This window comes from Apus apus, chromosome 2 (genome assembly GCF_020740795.1).
Source record: "Apus apus isolate bApuApu2 chromosome 2, bApuApu2.pri.cur, whole genome shotgun sequence".
NCBI classification, from domain to species: Eukaryota; Metazoa; Chordata; class Aves; order Apodiformes; family Apodidae; genus Apus; species Apus apus.
This window is the reverse complement of record NC_067283.1, coordinates 54,393,659-54,413,431: the sequence shown is the minus strand read 5'-3', so window position 1 is coordinate 54,413,431 and position 19,773 is coordinate 54,393,659. Positions and strand designations below refer to the sequence as shown.

The 19,773-nt window shown below is 43.9% G+C and overlaps 1 protein-coding gene across 7 annotated transcripts in view; it reads right to left on the bottom strand.

Moving 5' to 3' along the window:
* The window catches only part of HECW1 (HECT, C2 and WW domain containing E3 ubiquitin protein ligase 1), a 269,482-nt gene that overhangs the window by 131,173 nt on the left and 118,536 nt on the right, over window positions 1-19,773 (bottom strand). For all 7 annotated transcript variants that reach the window (XM_051612722.1, XM_051612726.1, XM_051612729.1 and 4 more), the window contains one exon: window positions 3,736-3,830. In XM_051612722.1, coding sequence (XP_051468682.1) covers window positions 3,736-3,830 — 95 coding nt within the window. The remainder of the gene's footprint in view (window positions 1-3,735; window positions 3,831-19,773) is intronic.

Here is a 19,773-nt window from a genome sequence, read left to right as displayed (position 1 = left end):
GCACAGCCTTCAGGTGAATCAGCCAATCCTCCCAGCTTTGTGTCATCAGCAAACTTGCTGAGAAGACTCTCTGTCCTGTCATCAAGGTCATTGATAAAGATGTTGAACAGGACTGGACCCAGCACTGATCCCTGAGGGACTCCACTAGTTACAGGTCTCCAGCTGGACTCTGCACCATTGACCACCACTCTTTGGACTCTATTGTGTAGCCAGGTCTTAATCCATCTCACTGTCCATTCTTTTATCCCACATATTCTGAGCTTGCTCACAAGAATGTTATGGGAGACTGTCAAAAGCCTTGCTAAGGTTAAGGTAGACTACATCCACCGGTCTCCCTGCATCTACCCATTTAGTCACACCATCATAAGAGGCTATCAGATTAGTCAAACATTATTTCCCCTTGGTAGATCCATGCTGACTACTCCTGATAACCTTCTTCTCTTCCATGTGCTTCAAGATGACCTCCAAAATTAGCCACTCCATCATTTTTCCTGGAATGGAGGGTGAGGCTGACTGGTCTGTAAATTCTTGGATCTTCCTTCTTGCCCTTTCTGAAGACTGGAGTGACATTGGCCTTCCTTCAGTCCTCAGGTACCTCTCCTGTTTGCCATGATCTTTTGAAAATGATGGAGAGTGGTATGGCAATAACATCAGCCAGCTCTTTCAACACTCTTGGGTGCATCCCATCAGCGCCCATGGACTTGTGTTCATTCATTTTACACAACTAATCTCTGACCCACTCTTCACTGACTCGTGGAGAGTCTTCCCTCCTCCAGGCTTCCTTTCCTATACCCAGGATCACTCCAAAGGTGAGTGTCTATATGTGTCTGCAGTTCTAAGGATGTCTGCATTTTGCATGGCTGTTACCTGTGTCCCAGCAGCAGCCAGGGCAGAGGCACATAAGAGCCCAGGAAAAGGCTAGAGGTGGGAAAAACCTCTGTCATGCCCTTCCCCATCTGTGGGGTGAGAGTAACACAATTTTTGAATGGTACAGGATGCTGTGAAACATTCAACAACTTTAGCAGCAAAGGCTGGACATGTACTGCAGAATGGCAGATGGAGAAAGTAATCACAGAATCACAAAATCACCAAGGCTGGAAAAGACCTTCAAGATCATCAAGTCCAACTGTCTGCCCTACAACCCCTAGCCCCTAAACCATCACCTGAAACACCACATCTACCCATTTTTTGAACACCTCCAAGGACGCCTGTACCACCTCCCTGGGCAGCCTGTTCCAATGCCTCACCACTCTTTCTCTGAGGAAGTTTTTCCCAATATCCAATCTGAACCTCCCCTGCTGCAACTTCAGACCATTTCCTCTTGTCCTATCACTAGTGACCAGGGAGAAAAGGCCAACACCCACCTCACTACAACCTCCTTTCAGGTAGTTGTAGAGAGCAATGAGGTCTCCCCTCAGCCTTCTCTTCTCCAGGCTGAACAGCCCCAGCTCTGATGGTCTCACCTGGGACTGGAGTTTTGAGGACCACACAGGTCTTCACATAGGCAAGAATCGGCCCATCATTTTTCTCTGAATACTAAAGCAGTTTTCCTATCTACAGCATTCTTCTCTTACACTCAAATAGGGTGTCCACCTGGGCTCATACTGCATAATCTTTGTTGCTATTCCTTTGCTTTTGTTGCCTTCACTTCTTTGGATTTGCCTTACAATGCACCAAATATTTATGTCATGCAGCAAACAGCAAAGAGAAAACAACAGCGAAACTGGTGTTGCACCTACAAAACTGCTGGCCTTTCTGGTCTGCAAAGGAAACTGGAGAAAACACACAGGCTATTCTGAACACAGGAAAAACTAGGAGCTGACCTGAAAAGAATGCTATTTCCAAGGACAGTGATTCGGCCCTCAAACAGAAACCTGTTATCTGATACCACTTTTAATACTCTTTTATTTTTCAGTCATGTACAGTATACTCAGCTGAAGGTCACAATAGGTGGTTCTTTTCCATCTGATCTCTAAGAAGACCGTGAGTACTGCATGCAGAGTACTTTCTTATAAAAACAAGTTTTGCTCAGCTGAAAGCGAATGTTACTTTATTTCCCTACAAATATAAAGGTTTCAACTGAAGAACATAAAGAGATTATGTATTTGCATATTATGAAGGCACAGGCCCTCAGACATTCTTCTATTAATTTAAAACATATTGCTGATACTTAACAATGAGAGAGTTACCCTTCTGCACTAGACCTGAAAAATTTGCTTAACTGGCTCAAACTCAGGTCTAAGACATGGGTGTGAATTGTGCAAAAAATTATTCTAATTTCTTAGCCTAATGGTATTTATTGCCTTGGTTATTTATTGCCTGACTTACTTTTCAGAGAAGACTAGGACTAAATCAATGACACAGATTGTTCTTCCAAACTGATGACAACCATGAAATGAACAGCAAGTCCTGAATCAACAAGACACCACTCACTAAAGGCTAAAAAGAACTCAGAATGCCACACAATGAAGATATCCAAGGCCACACCATAATGCTCCTCTGAAGACAGGTGAAGGAAACTCTCCAGACTCTGAAACTGGTGAATAGTTTCACCGTGAGCATATAAGAAAGGCACATGAAGACATTAATGCCTTTTATTCCTGAAAGACACATTATATCCCTACCCAGCATCCAGTTTGCAGTTGCTGCATCAAAAGAAGGCAAAGAGAAATCACTAGAAGTCTTTACATGGTTCAAGGGTGAAAAAATTAATCCTTCCTGGTCCTGATGCAATTGGACATAACCAACATACAACCTGTGAGACTTTTCAGCCTTTCTAGGAATACTAATGTGGAACTGCTTAAAAAAATTAAAATAATGAACTTTAAAAGTTTAAGCTTTAGTTATGTCCACTGAAACCTGCATACAGCCACAGGAAAGCCAGTTCTTTCCTGAACCCATCTTCTGGTCTTAACCACCTCTGAGCTAATTTTTTTCTAATGCTGGTTGGACTGAAAGTCCTCACCTCATGCAGTTCTCTGACAAGATGAGCCTAGCAGGCAGTGAAACTGTCAGCAAGGCCAGACAAGCTCTAGAGGTCAGCAAGTCTCTCTGCAGGCTTCTGAAAAATGGTTCACTCTCAAGGACGATCAAATGTTCCAAACCCAGGCAAGATACATAGCTTTTTACAGCCACTTAGGCCACGGAGCTTTGCTAAACTCTAGCAAATCAAAATTGCTCTCAACGAAACCTCAATCTGTCAAAAATTATCTTCAGTATTTTGATGGATCAGAACCTGAATGCCCACTTCTTAACACTTGTGGGAGCATGTCATGCACTGTTCCTGGAACTCAGAGGCACTGCCGTGAAAATGCTCATGCCTTAGTTTTGAATAAAGCACCTTAAAATAGGAAAATCTTATTCCCTTTCTGGACAGCTGATGTATTTACAACACAAGGATCCCAGATGCTCTAGAGATATCACCCAAGCCTCAAAAACCCCAGCAGAGAGAAGAAAACTTTACAGAACGGGATGCAGCCAGGACATCGGTACTTACCCCAAATCAGAGAGGTTACCTGTGACAGATCGAGAGCTAAATCTGCATTCTCTTGGCATACAAATCCACATCTGTACTGAAAGTCTACCCATTTTTCTGTACCACAGTGCACTGAAGGGCAAATGCTATGTTAGTTTCCATACAAAATCACACAAAGCAGGCAGGGAAAGCAAGGTATATAGCACAGTGACAGCAGGGAACATCCATGGGTAAAAAAAAAAAAGGTTGGTATAACTTACAGGAGCTGCATTGTTTTTCACTGTGACACTTGGAGTTGTGGCTCGTAGTGCCCCGCTCACGCCATGGTAGTATTTGAAGCAGATCTTTGTTTCAGCTAAAAAAAGAGAATTATTATAAATTAGAAGAACTGCCAGGAAGAAGCTGCATGATCCATTGCAGCTCACAGGCACAAGGCTGACAAGGAGTTAAACTGCAAGTGGTTTGTCCCTGTTTGGTTGGCATGTCAGGATACCTCCTGCCTCTGACTTTGCCAGAGTGAAATTTACATTTTGGTTTCTGTGACTAAAAATAGTTAAAACCTGAATCTCTTCTGAGCAGCAGTTTCAACAGACAGACCTCAGAGTACCTGATCAGCATTCTTCTGCTACATTAAGAGGAAGAAAAATAGGGAGAGAGAAACCCTCCCTCTTCAGACATACCAAACATAACGTGCAGACAAAGTGAGAAACTTCCTTAGGAAAACGAGATTGCATAGTTGCTCACTGGCAGGTTTCATGGCCATTTTTTTCTGACCATAGTCAGGGCAAGGATGTACATCTACCCAGATTAACTGCTCTGAAAGTTACTGCATTAAAACATACTCCAGAAACAGCATGGTACCATGAGACCCTATCTCAGTGCGTTTCTACTGACTTCCAAAGATTTGGATTAGGTGAGGAACACATTCTGAACTCAGAGCATTTGCCACATGCACCGATATTCAGATAGACACACTAAGTGAGGGAAACCCATTTTGATAACTGTCAAGGCAGAGAAGTAAAATCAGCTTCTTGTTTGATCATCCCCTTAGGACCCACCTTCTTGTCTGCTGCAAGAAGGGAAGATACTTTAGCCAGCTTCTCTGTTGGTCCGTAACTACAGATACAAATTCCTAGTATGTGCCACAATCCCTCTTATTCAGTAGCCTGGACCTGCTTACTTGCTGAAGCACATCCCGCAGGCAGGACTTTTCTTCTGTAGTAAACTAGGATGAGAACTGTGTTGATAGATGCCTACATACAGCCAGGACATCACAGCTATGAACTGTGTGTGTTTAACGGCTATATTTGTGGGATCTAAAAACCCCCTATTTAAATAGAAAGCAACATTCACATCTTGCAGTTTTAACTGGATAACATCGTGGAAATTTCCGGATACTCCATAATATACTTGAAGGTGCTTCTCCTTAACACTTTGTATTTTTCCTTAACATCTTGCTTTGCAGATGCTGCTGAGGCCCAGGGAAAACACCAACCTTTGTCTGCAGAGCCACAATTCTGCTCACTGTAACTACAGTGCCTATGTAAGAAAATACTAAAGGAATGAAGATGATCAGAGGGTTGGAGCACCTCTCCTACGAAGCCAGGCTGAGGGAATTGGGGCTGTTCAGCCTGGAGGAGGGAAGGTGCTGGAGAGACCTTACAGTGACCTTCCAAAACCTGAAAAGGACCTACAGGAAAGCTGGGGAAGGACTTTTTACAAGGGCATGAAGTGATAGGACAAGCAGTAATTCCTTTAAACTGGAAGAGGGGAGATTTAGGAGAGATATTAGGAAGAAATTCTTCACCACGAGGATGGTGAGACACTGGAACTGGTTGCCCTGGGAAGCTGTGGATGCCCCATCTCTAGAAGTCTTCAAGATAAGGTTGGGGCTTTGAGCAACCTGGTCTAGTGGAAGGTGTTCCTGCCCATGCAGAGGGGCTGGAACTAGAGGATTTTTCAGCTCCCTTCCAACCCAAACCATTCTACGATTCCATGAATGCAAATGTTTTAATGTACAAATGGCAGTGTTGTTTTAACAGCAGTAACAAAATAAGTTAAATCAGTGCAGCTGTGACAAAAGATTTTGCAGCCTTAAGAGCTGGGACCTCGGCCACAGATTTTGATGCTGCAATCTGCCCTTTGGCAGATCCAGTATAAACAACCATGCAGCACCCCAGGTGGAAGCAAAATGTGGGGACATGAAAAGTGGTGGAGCTGCTCAAAAACACAGGCCTGAATTTCTTACCCTGACACCTACACATACACAGAAGGAAAAATAAATCCTGATCTGTTTTTTGAAAGACAAAACAGTTTTAGGAGTGTAAAGCCATCTGAACTTTAAAATGTGACTCAGGAAATGAAAAACAAAGAGCTTATGTTTGCAAGTAGTGAGCACTTCTCATTTCCAGCACTGCTCCCTGAGGTGGCACCAGGGACATACAAGCCCATCAATGAAAAGCACAGTTACAGTGCAGTTAATCTGCCACTGTATTTTCCATCCCCACAGCTCATTCTTCATCAGCCAACCAGGTGCACATTTCTGCTCACACAGTGAAAATACACACCTCTTCCACTATACACACAGACATGTGTCCTCTTTACTTCACAGCACTCCAGAAGAAGAGGAACAGTCCTTCAGCATCTCCATAAGGGTCTTTGTTGCCCATCTTGGGGATTAATTTGCAACTATGCCCCAAACAAACTTCTGCAAATTCAAGAGAATTACTTGAGGTGTCAGCACAGCTGAGCAAGCGACCCTGCTCTTGCACCTGGGAGCAGAAATTGTTTCCTTTTGGCAGCAAAAAAACCTGGATGAGCTTGTGGGACTGAAAAACTGCAAGCCCAGATTGAATTTTCATGTTGTAATTTTCTCTACAGGACTTCTAACAGCTCAGCAGCTAACTCATTTACTCACTGAGAAGACAGTAAAAGCTGAGGATATCACAACAGCTAAAACATGCAGTTCTGTCCCATTATTCAAATCTTAATTTTCCTCTCCGCTGGAGATTCTTAGCTACAGTTTGCATGGAACATTAAGAGCTAGAATAAAGATAAGCTGCTTTTATTTTATTTTATTTCTAATTTTTATTAGCTCATGCAGTTAACAAAATATAACTTCAGGTACTAGCCTGTATGACAACATTCAGACCTCACAGCAGGAAGCCTCACCATAGGTTGACAAGTAGGAAATCAGTTACCATGTACATTGGGAAACTATGGTTTAAAAGGACATATTTAATTAATCTAAAAGTATTAGAAAGAACAGAAGGGGGAAAAAATATATCCTTATGTAGGTATTCTGGATATTAGTATTGCTTTCAAGGAGAAAGGATTACTAAGATGATTGAAAATGTATTTGGAAAGAACCATGTGGGTATTGAAGATTCCTTTCAGTTTAACAGACGTACTATTTCTATTTTAATTTTCAATCAAACTGCCCACATAGAGACTGGCAACAAGGCAAGCCAGAGAGATGCAGATGTCACATCCAATTCAAAACAGTGGCAGAGGTAGAGCCATTCATCAGGCAGTATCTGAGGTGGTGACTAATGAATGTCAAAGGTTTCATTCAAAGAGCAGCCTGACAGCAAAAAGTCTTATATGGGCCTTCACAGCTTGAGAAATTGCTCTAGAAACATCAGGTGAATGACATTTTCTTTTTTCTATATTCCCCCTCTCCCCAGATCTTTTTCAGGTTGAAAATAATAGGAAAATGGCTATTGTCATTGGATAGATAAAACTTTAACAAGTTTAAAGCTTGCAAAATTACATACAGTATCTTTATGTACAAAAATGCCACTTAAAGCCTAGTAGGGCTTTTCTTGGCTGGAAGCCATTCTTTCCAAATAACATTGTTGGTGCCATGTTTTTCATTTCAACAAAGCCCTAACATTTTAATCTATCTGAAGATTGTTCTTGTATTTATGAATCACTTCTGAGACATATCCAAAACAGACACAGTCATTCACTGGATTGGTACCATCACTTCTGCAGATGAACAGAAAGCACAGTAAGTATAGACAAGGCAGTGATATAAATTAATCTGAATATTATCCAGCTGGCATTTGCACCTAATATGTGGTTATAAGGGCTGTTTGCACTGCAGTCTTGTATATTAGCTTGTTGTGGAATAAAGAAGACCATTTAACTCTGTTCTGTTGCCCTAGCTACAAGGCACAGTGCACAGGTCAGGAGCAGATGTTGTCCAGTTACTCCTCAGCTATAAATAAATACATGCCATTGTTATTTTCATCTCAGTAATTATGAGTAGCAGCTCACTGGATCAGGTAATGAAGTTATGATGTTAAAGTCAGGAAGTAATGAGGTTAAATTCTCCTTTCAATTAGTGTAAATGGCAGTTAAACTGGTATATCTTCCAAGAGATGAGATGTTTAAAGATGCTCATAAATACTCATGCCCATGGCAATCACCAAACTACTTGGCATTTTTCACAAATCAGGAACAAAACAGCACTGTATTCTCTTTACACAAGGCTTGGTATCTCATGGTGTATTATACCATGGCTGTGTTACAGCCTTCTGCTGCACTGATGTAAATAAGATGGTTCCCAGTTGTACGCGCCAACCCACTGCTGTAACCATCACAGGTGCAGAAAATAGAGCTGCCCAAAAGCAAGGCCCAAAGGCACGGTAATCAAAGCCAGGCAGCAGGAGAAGCAATTCTGTTTTGCTCCTTGCACCACAGCCTGCAAGTGCCTCTGTGGGCCACATAGGAGGGATGCTCCTGGGGAAGGGAGAGGAGCTGCAACGTAGCCCTTCCCAAGACACCATGCAGACCACGCCTTGTTCAGAGGAAACCTGAGAAGTTTGAGTTTTGCCAGAGAACAACTCTGCCATGGAGCTTCATCCCCCTCAGGACAAGAAAAAAAAACAGCTGGCAGAAAATTATTTCTGAGTTATCCTGAGTTATCTGTTACCAAATCAGTTTTGCAAATTAACTGGAAAATTAATTTATCAGCTCAACATTATTTTCCTTGGCAATATGAATGCTGCCTCTGCAATCACTCAGCCCTTGAAAACACCCTAACTCCTTCCTAAACTGAAGTGAGAGGAGATAAAATTTAGTAGGGTCTGCTGATGAATTGCAGCTAGAAGTACTGAAGGTTGAAAGTCTCTAAGAGGTGTCCTAATTTCCATCATCCACCTATTCTTCTTTCTTGTCACTGTTATTTCTCTTGTTGGTTTATTTGATACCCTTACCCTTTTAAAGTAATTATGTCCCTACTCATCCTCTTAATTACTTCAGAGTTGTAACATTGCCCTAAATACCTTCTCAAAAGTTCACTTGCTCTTAAAATCCTCTACTCCTCACTCACTAAAGCTAGTCTGGTCTCAGAGGCTTAGCTTTCACTAAAAGTTGGATTTATTTTCTCAAATATAAAAAGAAGCATTACCAGGATTAAGCAGTTTCCCTCATTAAACTAAAAAACCCCTCAACCTTCCTAATGGGTATTTAAAGGAAAGCCTAAATGATATTCTAGGGTGATGGAGGGGAGGGTGGGGCAGGGAGCATCACTTGTGGTTTGACAGGAGTGTCTGGTACTCCTGAGGCCCTTCCACGATCTTGTGATTTTTGTTTCAATTAAATAGCTGGGGTGACTAGGCATTAGCTTAGCATTTCTCAGCATTGTACAACCACTCAGGGAAGTAATGCTGGTCTTAAAAATGGAGTCATTTGTGATCAATTCAATCTGTTACTAAAAGAGCTGCTCTTGCTCTTTTGGGCAAACATTGTGCATAAAAAATGAGAGGTGTCAAAAACCAGTAATGAAAAGGTAAATGAAAAAGTCTTTGGTAAGTGGATGGGAACCAAGTGAACCAAACCAGAAAGCAAAGCAATTAAGTTATGAGTCACAAAGTTTTCCATAGAGAGGACACAGAAGTAGAATAAACAAATATATGATATTGTACTATAATCAGATCACTACGGGACAATCTTGAATTCCAGTAGCCACAGTGATCTCTGGAAGTGGAGACAGAAAGTGTCGAAGTGGAGGAGATAAGGAGTGAGGAGGGAGGAGAACCACTTGAATACAATGGGGACACTGGGTGAAGCATATGAAAAAATATGGCAAAGAATTACAATGGGAAGCCAAAGCACAGAGATTAAATTAAGTATGAGGTGTTGCAGTACTGGAATTGAGCCAAAGTTGAGGGAAGGAGAGGACTGAGATTATAAGACAACCACCATGAGTCAGAGTGGGACAGGGGAGAGGGGAGAAGCATGGTACTGTTTATTTCCATCACGTATGCCTGCTGCTGCTCCATGCAAACAACAGCCCTCATTTCTTGTGCTGTATCAGAAAAGGCTGGCTGTTCCAGGAAGTGCATGTCCAATATGCAATGGTGACACTACAGTCATCAAGCTGGTCTGCTGCTCAGCCACCTATGGAATGTTTCCTTCCTTAAGCTGTAAACTGCATCTGCTCACAGTACTTGTTTAGTATCACAACTGCCGACGCTTTTCTGTAAGGTGCCTCAGTTTTCAGACAACTAACAGTTTAAAACCAGATAAGGCCTAAGCAGATGTGTTCTTTAATCACAGTTGCAGAATTTCTTCTAATTTGCTGATTACTTTTTTTCTTGTCCTGTTCTAAAACGTGCACGAATACATGTGAACAGATTGTTAAAAGACTTCTTTTAAGAAGCTGCGAGATATGAGGTTTTAAAACCCCACCTTTCAGATTATTATAATGCTTCCAGACAAGAAAGAAAAAAGTACCTGGAGGGAGAATTAAGGCTGATCAGTACATATCAATTATTGCAGGCACCAACCTTTGCAAGGAAACTGTAATAGCTCAAAACCAAGCAGTAGAACACCCAGAAAACATCGAATCAAGATTAAATATAAGCCAAAAATCCAAACTTTTCAAGATGCAGAAATGCAGAGTTAGAACATTCAAATAACCGTCACTCTGAAACAATAAATAATGTATTTCAGTATTTGTAGTTGTGACTGATATGTGAAGAACAGTTCAGATGATATTAGAAATTCTATTTCATTTTCAGATGGTGTATTAACAGACTGCTATTGCTTCACAAGGGTTGCACATTCAGGACTGGAGGAATCTGCTTTATAACAGGAGAGCTGGTTATTATAATTTATTATATAATTGATTCTTTGTTCTGTTATTTGTGATCTGCAGACACTCTCTGCTATTGACTTGCACTTTTCATTCCTTTGCTCGATAATTTGATTCGGCAGCAACCTGCCTCCAACTACCACAAGAGTGGCACAGTAGATTAGTACAACAACAACAACTAACTGGTAGTAACAAATCCTCATCATCATTGGCCAGTCTCCCGTGTCCTAGCTTCCTTCACTTGTTTGAGCCCTCTGTGTTGCATGCTCCATTGATTTAATGGTAAGTCTTATGCCTTGATAAAAAAGTATGCTAGGCTGAGACAGACAGGAGGTTCCCAGAGCCAGGGAAGCCCAAGGGAGAGTGGAGAGACCCAACGGGAGTTGGCAGTTCCCGCGAGAGAGGCTGATGTGACTGAGGGAATTGCCGGGGCAACCACAGGAGATTTAAACTTGGCAAAACTGGAGGCAACACTCCATTGGCGAAGAGCGAAGCAGCAGCTTTCTCACTGAAAGCGCGAGCAGGGCGCGTGGGAGAGCTCAGCAGTGGTCCCCACCCAGCAAAAGGTAGTGACCTCTACACCCACCAGAATGGACACAGCAGCCCTGACAGAACTCCCAGGGAAACATGCAGCTGTCCAGGTCACAGGCTGCAAGAAGTGCCAGAGCCTTGCCCAGCAACAAGTCGCAGTTATGAGAACTGCTGAGTCTGATGTGAACAGGTGAAGGATCTGCTCAGCCTGGTGGCCGAGCTGCACAAGGAGGTCAAAAGGTTGAGGAGCAGCAGGGAGGATGAACAAGAGATAGACTGGTGGAGCCAGGCTCTACCCTCCTTAAAACAGAAATGGGAGCACCCATCAGAAAACACCCAGGATCAAGGGGCCTCTGTACCCTGTCAGGCCAAAGGCAGAAGCCTACATGAAAAGAGTGAGTGGAGGGAGCAGTTCATGGTAGGGGAGCAGGCAAAATCCTCTCTCGCTCACTTTGCCACCCCAGGTGCCTCTGGGTAACAGGTACAAGGCTCTGGTTGAGAAGGAACAGCTGAATGAGGATGGGAACAATAGGCAAACTACACCAGAGCTATCTGCACAGCCAGACAGGCCTACTGCCCATATAATCACCATGCAAAAGGAAAGAAAGAAGGGTTCTACTTGTAGGCAACTCTGTTCTGAAGGGAACAGGGGGTTCAGCATGCTGCGTAGACCCTTCTCACAGGGAGGTCTGCTGTCTCCCTGGAGCCCAGGTTAAGGACATCACTAGAAAACTTCCTATCCTAGATTACTACCCACTAGTGATTTTCCATGCGGGTAGAGAGGAAGCAGCAACTATTAGCTCATGAACAATCAAGAAAGACTTCAGGGCGTTGGGATGGTTAGTGAGAGAATCTGGGGGGTAGGCTATTTTTGCTTCCATCCTCCCAGTTGAAAGCAGTGACATTAGAAGGAATAGGAGGATTCAATCTATCAACACATGGCTCCATGGCTGCTGTCACTGCCACAATTTGGGGTTTTTTGATAATGGGATGGCCTACATGGCACCAGGAATGCTGGCATCAAACGGGAGACACCTTTCTCAAAGGGGGAAGAGGGTCTTTGCCCAAGAGATTGCCAGGCTGATTGACAGGACTTTCAACTAGACGTGAAGGGGGAGTGGGATAATAATACCAAGATTGTCTGTGACAAGCGGCAGGAAGACACACCAGGGTTGGAAGGATGGGGTGACAGCAAGGGGGTGATGGTAAGGGCCTCCAACCTGTTGCCCTGACACATGCTGTGGACACTGCAGCACAGGCAAAGTCTTACAAGAGATGAGCCAGGGGCTCGTGATGTAATAGTCAGGAAGGCCAAGGGGCGGCTGGAGCTGAACTTGGCAAGGGATGTAAAGAAAAACAAGAAGGGCTTCTACAGGTATGTAAACCAGAAAAGGAAGAGTAAAGAAAGTGTCGCCCCCTGCCCCGATGAGCAACAGTGGTGAACTAGTAACAACAGACGAGGGGAAGACTGAGATTCTCAATTTTTTTTGCCTTAGTCTTCACTGGCAACCCCTCTCTTCATGGCTCTCAAGTTGATGGCCCACAAGACAGAGACCAGGGAGACAAAATCCCTTCCACCATAATTGAAGACAAGGTTTGTGACCATCTGAGGAACCTGAACATACACAAGTCCACGGGACCTGATAAGATGCATCCCAGAGTCCTGAAGGAATTGGCGGATGTAGTTGCCACGCGACTCTCCAGGATAATTGAAGTCCCTGGTGACTGGAAGAAAGGAAACATCACACTAGTTTTTTACAAGGGTAGAAAGGAGGACCCTGGGAACTACTGCCCTGTCATCCTCACCTCTGTGCCTGGGAAGATCATGGAACAGATCCTCCTAGAAGACATGCTAAGGCACATGGAGGACCAGGAGGTGGTTTAGGACAGCCAGCATGGCTTTACCAGGGGTAAATTCTGCCTGACCAACCTAGTGGCTTTCTACAATGGAGTGACTGCATCAGTGGACAACAGAAGACCTATGGATGTCACCTATCTGGACTTCTGCAAGGCCTTTGAAATGGCCCCCATAACATCCTTCTCTCTAAGTTGGAAAGATACGAGTTTAATGGGTAGACTGTTCAGTGGATAAGGAACTGGCTGGATGGTTGCATCCAGAGAATAGTGGTCAATGGCTCAATGTCCCGATGGAAAATGGTGACAAGTGGTGTCCCTCAGGGGTCCATACTAGGACCAGTGTTGTTTAGTATCTTCACTAATGATATTAAGAGCACCCTCAGCAAGTTTGTTGATGACACCAAGCTGGGTGTTGCAGCTGATATGCCAGAGGAACAGGATGCCATCCAGAGGGACCTGGACAAGCTGAAGAAGTGGACCCAGGTGAACCTCATGAGGTTCAACAGGGCCAAGTGCAGGGCCCTGCATCTGGGCCAGGGCAACCAGAGATATCAATACAGGCTGGGACAAGACATGTTACAGAGCAGCCCTGTGGAAAAAGACCTGGGGGTATTAGCAGATCCAGTGCTGAACATGAGTCACAAATGTGCAATTGCACCCCACAAGGCCAATCCTGGGCTGCATCAAAACAAGTGCGGCCAGCAGATCGAGAGAGGTGATTCTGCCCTGGTGAGACTTCACCTGGAGTACTGCTTCCAACTCTGGAGGCCCCAAAACAAGAAGGATGTTGACCTGTTGGAACACATCCAGAGGAGAGCAACGCAAATGATCAGAGGGCTGGAGAACCTCTCTTATGAAGACAGGCTGAGGGAACTGGGGTTCTTCAGCCTGAAGAAGAGAAGGCTCCAGGGAGACCTTATAGCAGCCTTCTGGTGCCTGAAAGGCGCCTGTAAGAAGGCTGGGGAAGAGCTGTTCACAAGGGAATGTAAGAGGACAAGGGGTAATGGTTTCAAGCTAGAAAGGGGTAGATTTAGATTGGACATAAGGGAAGAGTTCCTTAATAGGAGGGTGGTGGGTCACTGAACGGGTTGCCTAGAGAGGTGGTGGAGGCCCCATCCCTGGAGACATTCAAGGTCAGGCTTGATGGGGCTCTCAGCAATCTGGTCTAGTTGGAAATGTCTCTGCTTATTGTAGGGGGGTTGGACTAGAGGTCCCTTCCAACCCAATACATGCTATGATTATGATGCTGCTTATACAAAGTGACATGCATCTCTCTGCCTACCAATAACTGTGTTGTGATTAACTAGCAGCACTCAGAAATGTTTTGGGTGTAGATAACTGAGCATAAGCCAGACAAAATCACATCATTTTTGCCTTATGAAAATAAAAGTATACCTGAGTTTCTATTACAGAAGACATACAACAAAGTGGCTCTAAGCTGCTATTCAGGAAGAACATATAGATCTAATTTCAATAGGCTTTTGCTTATGTGCTACCCTCATAAAAACTGGACTGTTGGCAAGACTCATTACTGAAGAATGATAGCAGCTGGAATGGATGTGTGATTATACATTAATTTCCAGCACTTCTCTGTATTTCTCTGTACAGGCAGGACATCTAACACTGATGATTACTAAAGTTGCTTGACATTTTTCATCATAAACCTTGCTTTCAGTTGCTTGTACATTTTCAAGATACATATATTTGGAATAAAATTTTGCATGTGGGATGCGTGTCTCAGACCTACAGACATGAATGGCAAGAAAACTTCGTACAGAAACTGGTAGCTGTGAATTATAAGGGAAATCCATGGGGTTTTACCTACTAAAGATTTCTCAAGACCTTTCCTTTTACCCCCCATGTTAATAGGGAGCAGAAGTCAATACAATAAGCATATATCTTTTCCTGTTCCTGTAAAAGCACATTTAAATTCAGCTAACTTATGAACCTCTCAGAAAAATTCAGTTTGATATGCTAATTTCAGACATCTTTGAGTTTATCATCTGAATGCCCTGTCTGTGCCATAGGAAATCCTAGCTGTGCTGAGTATGTTCCAGACTGGTGCTAAGACAGACTTTTTCAGTACTAGAGAACTGAACAAAGCTCTTCCTGGCTGTGCCATATTCTGGGTGCCTTTCCTGGGAGCCACAGGACTGTATCCCTGGCCTGCCCCTGTTGAAGGAAGAGACCAAGCCAGCTGGGGGGATTAGGAGCATAGGGTGGGAAAACAGAAGTCAGGACAAAACTAGGTAAGATGTTGAAGAAAAAAACCTGTGATCTGTGATGGCCATAGGCTTGAGTAGAGAAGGATTTGAGGGGAGCAGGTAGCAGAGCACTGTTTCAGTCTTGCTAGGACAAATGAGCACTGCCAGCTGCCTTCTCAGTGGGAACACAACGCGTGTACTTGGAGAACTGTATTCAAGCTCCCAATTAAGCAGCCACAGGGATGTGGCACTGAGATTTACGGTCAGTCTGCTGGCTCAAATTCTGTCCAGACAGGCAGGGGTTGGAATGCATTAGAATCTACAGCCATCCAGTGGCCCTTGTGAAAGTCCAGTTCATCATCGACAAGAGTCTGTACCAAGTGCCCAGTATGTCTGGCATTTAGATTGACAACTAGATTCAAGGCACAGTGGAGCAAGGCAAAGCTTCTGCAGACACCTGAAAGGTCAGTGGAAAGTTGCCACTGCCTGGCCAGTAGTGAAAGATGCCAAATGTCTTTAATAAAAAGCTGTTCTAGCTCTTATGTAGCTAGGAACAGAACCTGCAGATTGCACTGGAGCATACTCTCCCACTATTACCTACTTTTAAAGTTTTATTGCATAACATGAGTAATGGAATTGAAATTTGGTTTGTTCGGACAGCTCACATCCTTGAAAATAATAATTTCCTCCTAAAATTTTCTTCAGAAATGTGAGATGGGGGAAAAAAAAGAACTCAGACTTACCATTCCTGGTACTGAGTCATCTCTCATCCCATTGAAACCAACAGAATTCTTTGCTCCGTATTGATAAAGACAGCAGGATCCAGTCCAGAACAGGCAAGAATTTTATCTATTTACTTACAGTCAAAGCCAATAGTGCTATCTGTCTGCTCTGCCTTTATGGAATGATAGGCATCAATTTGAGTGAATGAGAGCTGGGGATGGGGAGGGGGGTTGTAACAATTCACCTGCCTTTCATCAGGAGAAGAAAAAGCTGCTTGAGAGAGACATTTCAGTCATTGCAAACAGCAAGTTATAAGGGCTGCACTAAGGTTGAGACTTTAATGAAATTCCAGAGCCTACAGGCTATTATGTTTTTATGTAAATCAGCTTAACGATGAGTTTTTCACCATGAGCATTAGCAAGTGAGCCATTTATTTGAGAAAAACTTGCAATCATCAAAGCATTTTTAACGGTGTGCTAGCTGAGTCCATAATAACTGGAAACCATGCCTAAAGTTTGCTCTCTGATCCTAAGTGCTCCTGCATGCTGCATGAAAAACAACATTGCAGGCAAAATCAAACATATGGTTCATCTATTTATGAGAGATGATCTAAAGTAACTTCTCAAATGCAACAATTACATCAGATTAAGTTTTCTAATAACACTTCTGTTTTAAAACTGTTCATCATCTTGGTGGGTTTTTTAATCAAAATTGAATAGTAGAGAAAAAAATCTCTATGCTTTCAGTACACTGGAAATGAGCCTTGCCTCACACACAGAAAGCCATCTGTTCCACTGTATTAGTGTCCCATTAGAGTCACTGACAATATTCAGGAAAAGAATTTAAACTGAACATAAACTGCCTAACTGTTCTCAATTACAGCAATATATATTAAACCACAAGATAAACAGATAGAAAATAAATATGCAGAAATACTGACATCCCTGAGCTCTGTTCTGAGTGTCAGCAGAGGCACTGTGAAGGTGACTTGGAGATGACAGAGAAAGGGATGAACACAAAAGTATAAAGTAGCTCACAGCTCCACAAAAGAGGAGGGACAAGCAGAGCTGGGGACCCCTCTCCTCTCTTTACTGTGATGTACAGCCACTGGGTTGCCCCAGATGAAGTAAACTCATCTCTACTGCCCTTGTTGCAATATATCCTGTAGGCTTCCAGGTATTGTGTCTGCCTCAAATTAACTGTCTCCTAGACCAGGTGCCTCTGAACCATCAGCTCCTTGCTTTTATCACAGCAACAGTAGTTCAGAGTTTTAATTAAATACATATGACTTGATTATGCCTTCAGCCACAGCCTAGAGGAAGAAATAATGAATGAAATTCAGAGGCCAAGTGCCTCAAACACAGCTCTCTACATCACAGCATGTTTTTATCCCCCTTGATCTCAGAACATGGGTGGACCAGACACTCCCTTAGATTTATAAAGGAGAAAATGACATACTGGGGGTCTGCAACAGGCCACCTGACAAGGTAGACTGAGCAGGTGAGGCCCTCTATAGACAGATTGGAGAAGCTTAGCATTCACAAGCTCTGGTCCTCATGGGGGACTTCAACCACCCCAATACCTGTTGGAGGGACAACACAGCAAGGCACCAGCAATCCAGAAGGTTCCTGGAATGCATTGACAACAATTTCCTTCTCCAAGTGGTAAAGGAACCAACAAGAAAAGGTGCTATGCTGGACCTTGTTCTCACCAACGAGGATGGGCTCGTGGACAACACGAAGCCTAAGGGAAGCCCTGGCTGCAGTGACCATGAAATGGTGGAATTCAAGATCCTTAGAGCAACAAGGAGGGTGCACAGCAAGCTGGACGTCAGGAGAGCAGACTTCGACCTCTTCAAGGATCTGTTTGGTAGGGTACCAAGGGATAAAGCCCTGGAAGGAAGAGGAGCCCAAGAAACTGGTCAATATCCAAGACCAGGAGAAATATATCCCAACAAAGGGCAAGGCAGACAAGAATGCCAAGAGGCCTGCACAGATGAACACAGAGACTTTTCTGCCTCAGTCTTCACCAGCAAGAGCTCTGGCCACACCACCCAAGTTGAAGAAGGCAAAGGCAGGGACTGGGAAAAGGAAGATCTGCCCACTGTAAGAGAAGAGCAGGTTCAAGGCCATCTAAAGAACCTGAAAGTGCACAAGTCCATGGGACGTGACAAGATCCATCCATGGCTCCTGAGGGAACTGGTAGGTGAAGTTGCAAAGCCACTTTCCATAATACTAAAAAAGTCATGGCCACTGATTGGAAAAGGGGAAACATAACCCCCATTTTCAAAAAGGGAAAAAACAAAGACCTGGGGAACTACAGGCCAGTCAGTCTCACCTCTGTACCTGACAAGATCATGGAGTAGCTCCTCCTGAAGGCTCTTTTAAGGCATATGAAAAATGAAGAGGTGGTTGGTGGCAACCAACATGGCTTCACCAAGAGCGAATCATGCCTGACAAAAGTAGTGGCCTTTTACAGTGGGGTCACAGTGTCGGTGGACAAGAGAAGAACAATTGATGTCACCTATCTGGACTTGCGCAAAGCATTTGACACTGTCCTGCACAACATCCTGGTCTCTAAATTGGAAATATATGGATTTGATGGAAGGACGACTCAGTGGATAAGGAAGTGGTTGGATGGTCACACTCAAAGAGTTGTGGTCAACAGCTCCATGTCCAAATGGAGACCAGTGTCGAGTGGTGTTACTCAAGGGTCGGTACCAGCACCAGTGATGCTTAACATCTTTGTCAGTGACATGGTCAGTGGGATTGAGTGTATCCTCAGCAAGTTTGATGATGACACCAAGCTGTGTGGTGTGATCAACACACTGAAGGGAAGGGAGGCCATCCAAATGGACCTTGACAGGCCTGACAGGTGGGCCCATGCCAACCTCATGAAGTTCAACAAGGCCAAGTGCAAGGTCCTGCACCTGGGTCAGCGCAACCCCAGGCACAAATACAGGCTGGGGGGAGAATGGATTGAGAATTGCACTTAGGAAAAGGACTTGGGGGTCTTGGTTGATGAGAAGCATAACATTGAGACTAGATGATCTTTAAAGGCCCCTTCTAACCCAAGGTATTCTATGATTCTATGAGCCAGCAATGTCCACGTGCAGCCCAAAACCCAACCGTATCCTGGGCTGCATCTGAAGAAGTGTGGCCAGCAGGTCAAGAGGGGTGATTCATCCCCTCTATTCAGCTCTCTTGAGACTCCACTTGGAGTACTGTGTCCAGTTCTGGAGCCCCCAACACAAGGAGGACATGGACCTGCTACAGTGAATCCAGAGGAGGGCTACAAAGATGATCAGAGGGCTGGAGCACCTCTCCTATGAAGACAGGCTGAGAGAATTGGGGTTGTTCAGCCTGGAAAAGAGATGGCTCTGGGGAGACCTAGCATCCTTCCAGTACCTGAAGGGGCCCTGTAAGAAAGCTGGGGAGGGACTTTTTAAAAGGACATTTAAGACAATGGTAATGGCTTTAAACCGGAAGAGGGTAGATTTCAGTTAGACATTAGGAAGAAATTCTTTAGTGTGAGGGTGGGGAGACACTGGAACAGGTTGCCCAGGGTAGCTGTATATGCCCCGTTCCTGGAAATGTTCAAGGCCAGGTTGGATGGGGCTTTGAGCAATCTGATTTAGTGGGAGGTGTCCCTGCCCATGCAGGGAGGTTGAAACTAGATGGTATTTAAGGTCCCTTCCAACCCAAACATTCTGTAATTCTGTGATTCTATGACAATAGCCTTACAATCAATGATTAATACTTAGGAAGGTGTAAACCATAACTTTACCTGGTGCCTCCTTTGTGAAGCGAGAGGACAGCATGAAAAGGGACACCTTACAACTCCAGACTCTGCCGAGTACTGAAATGAGGGAGGATTAA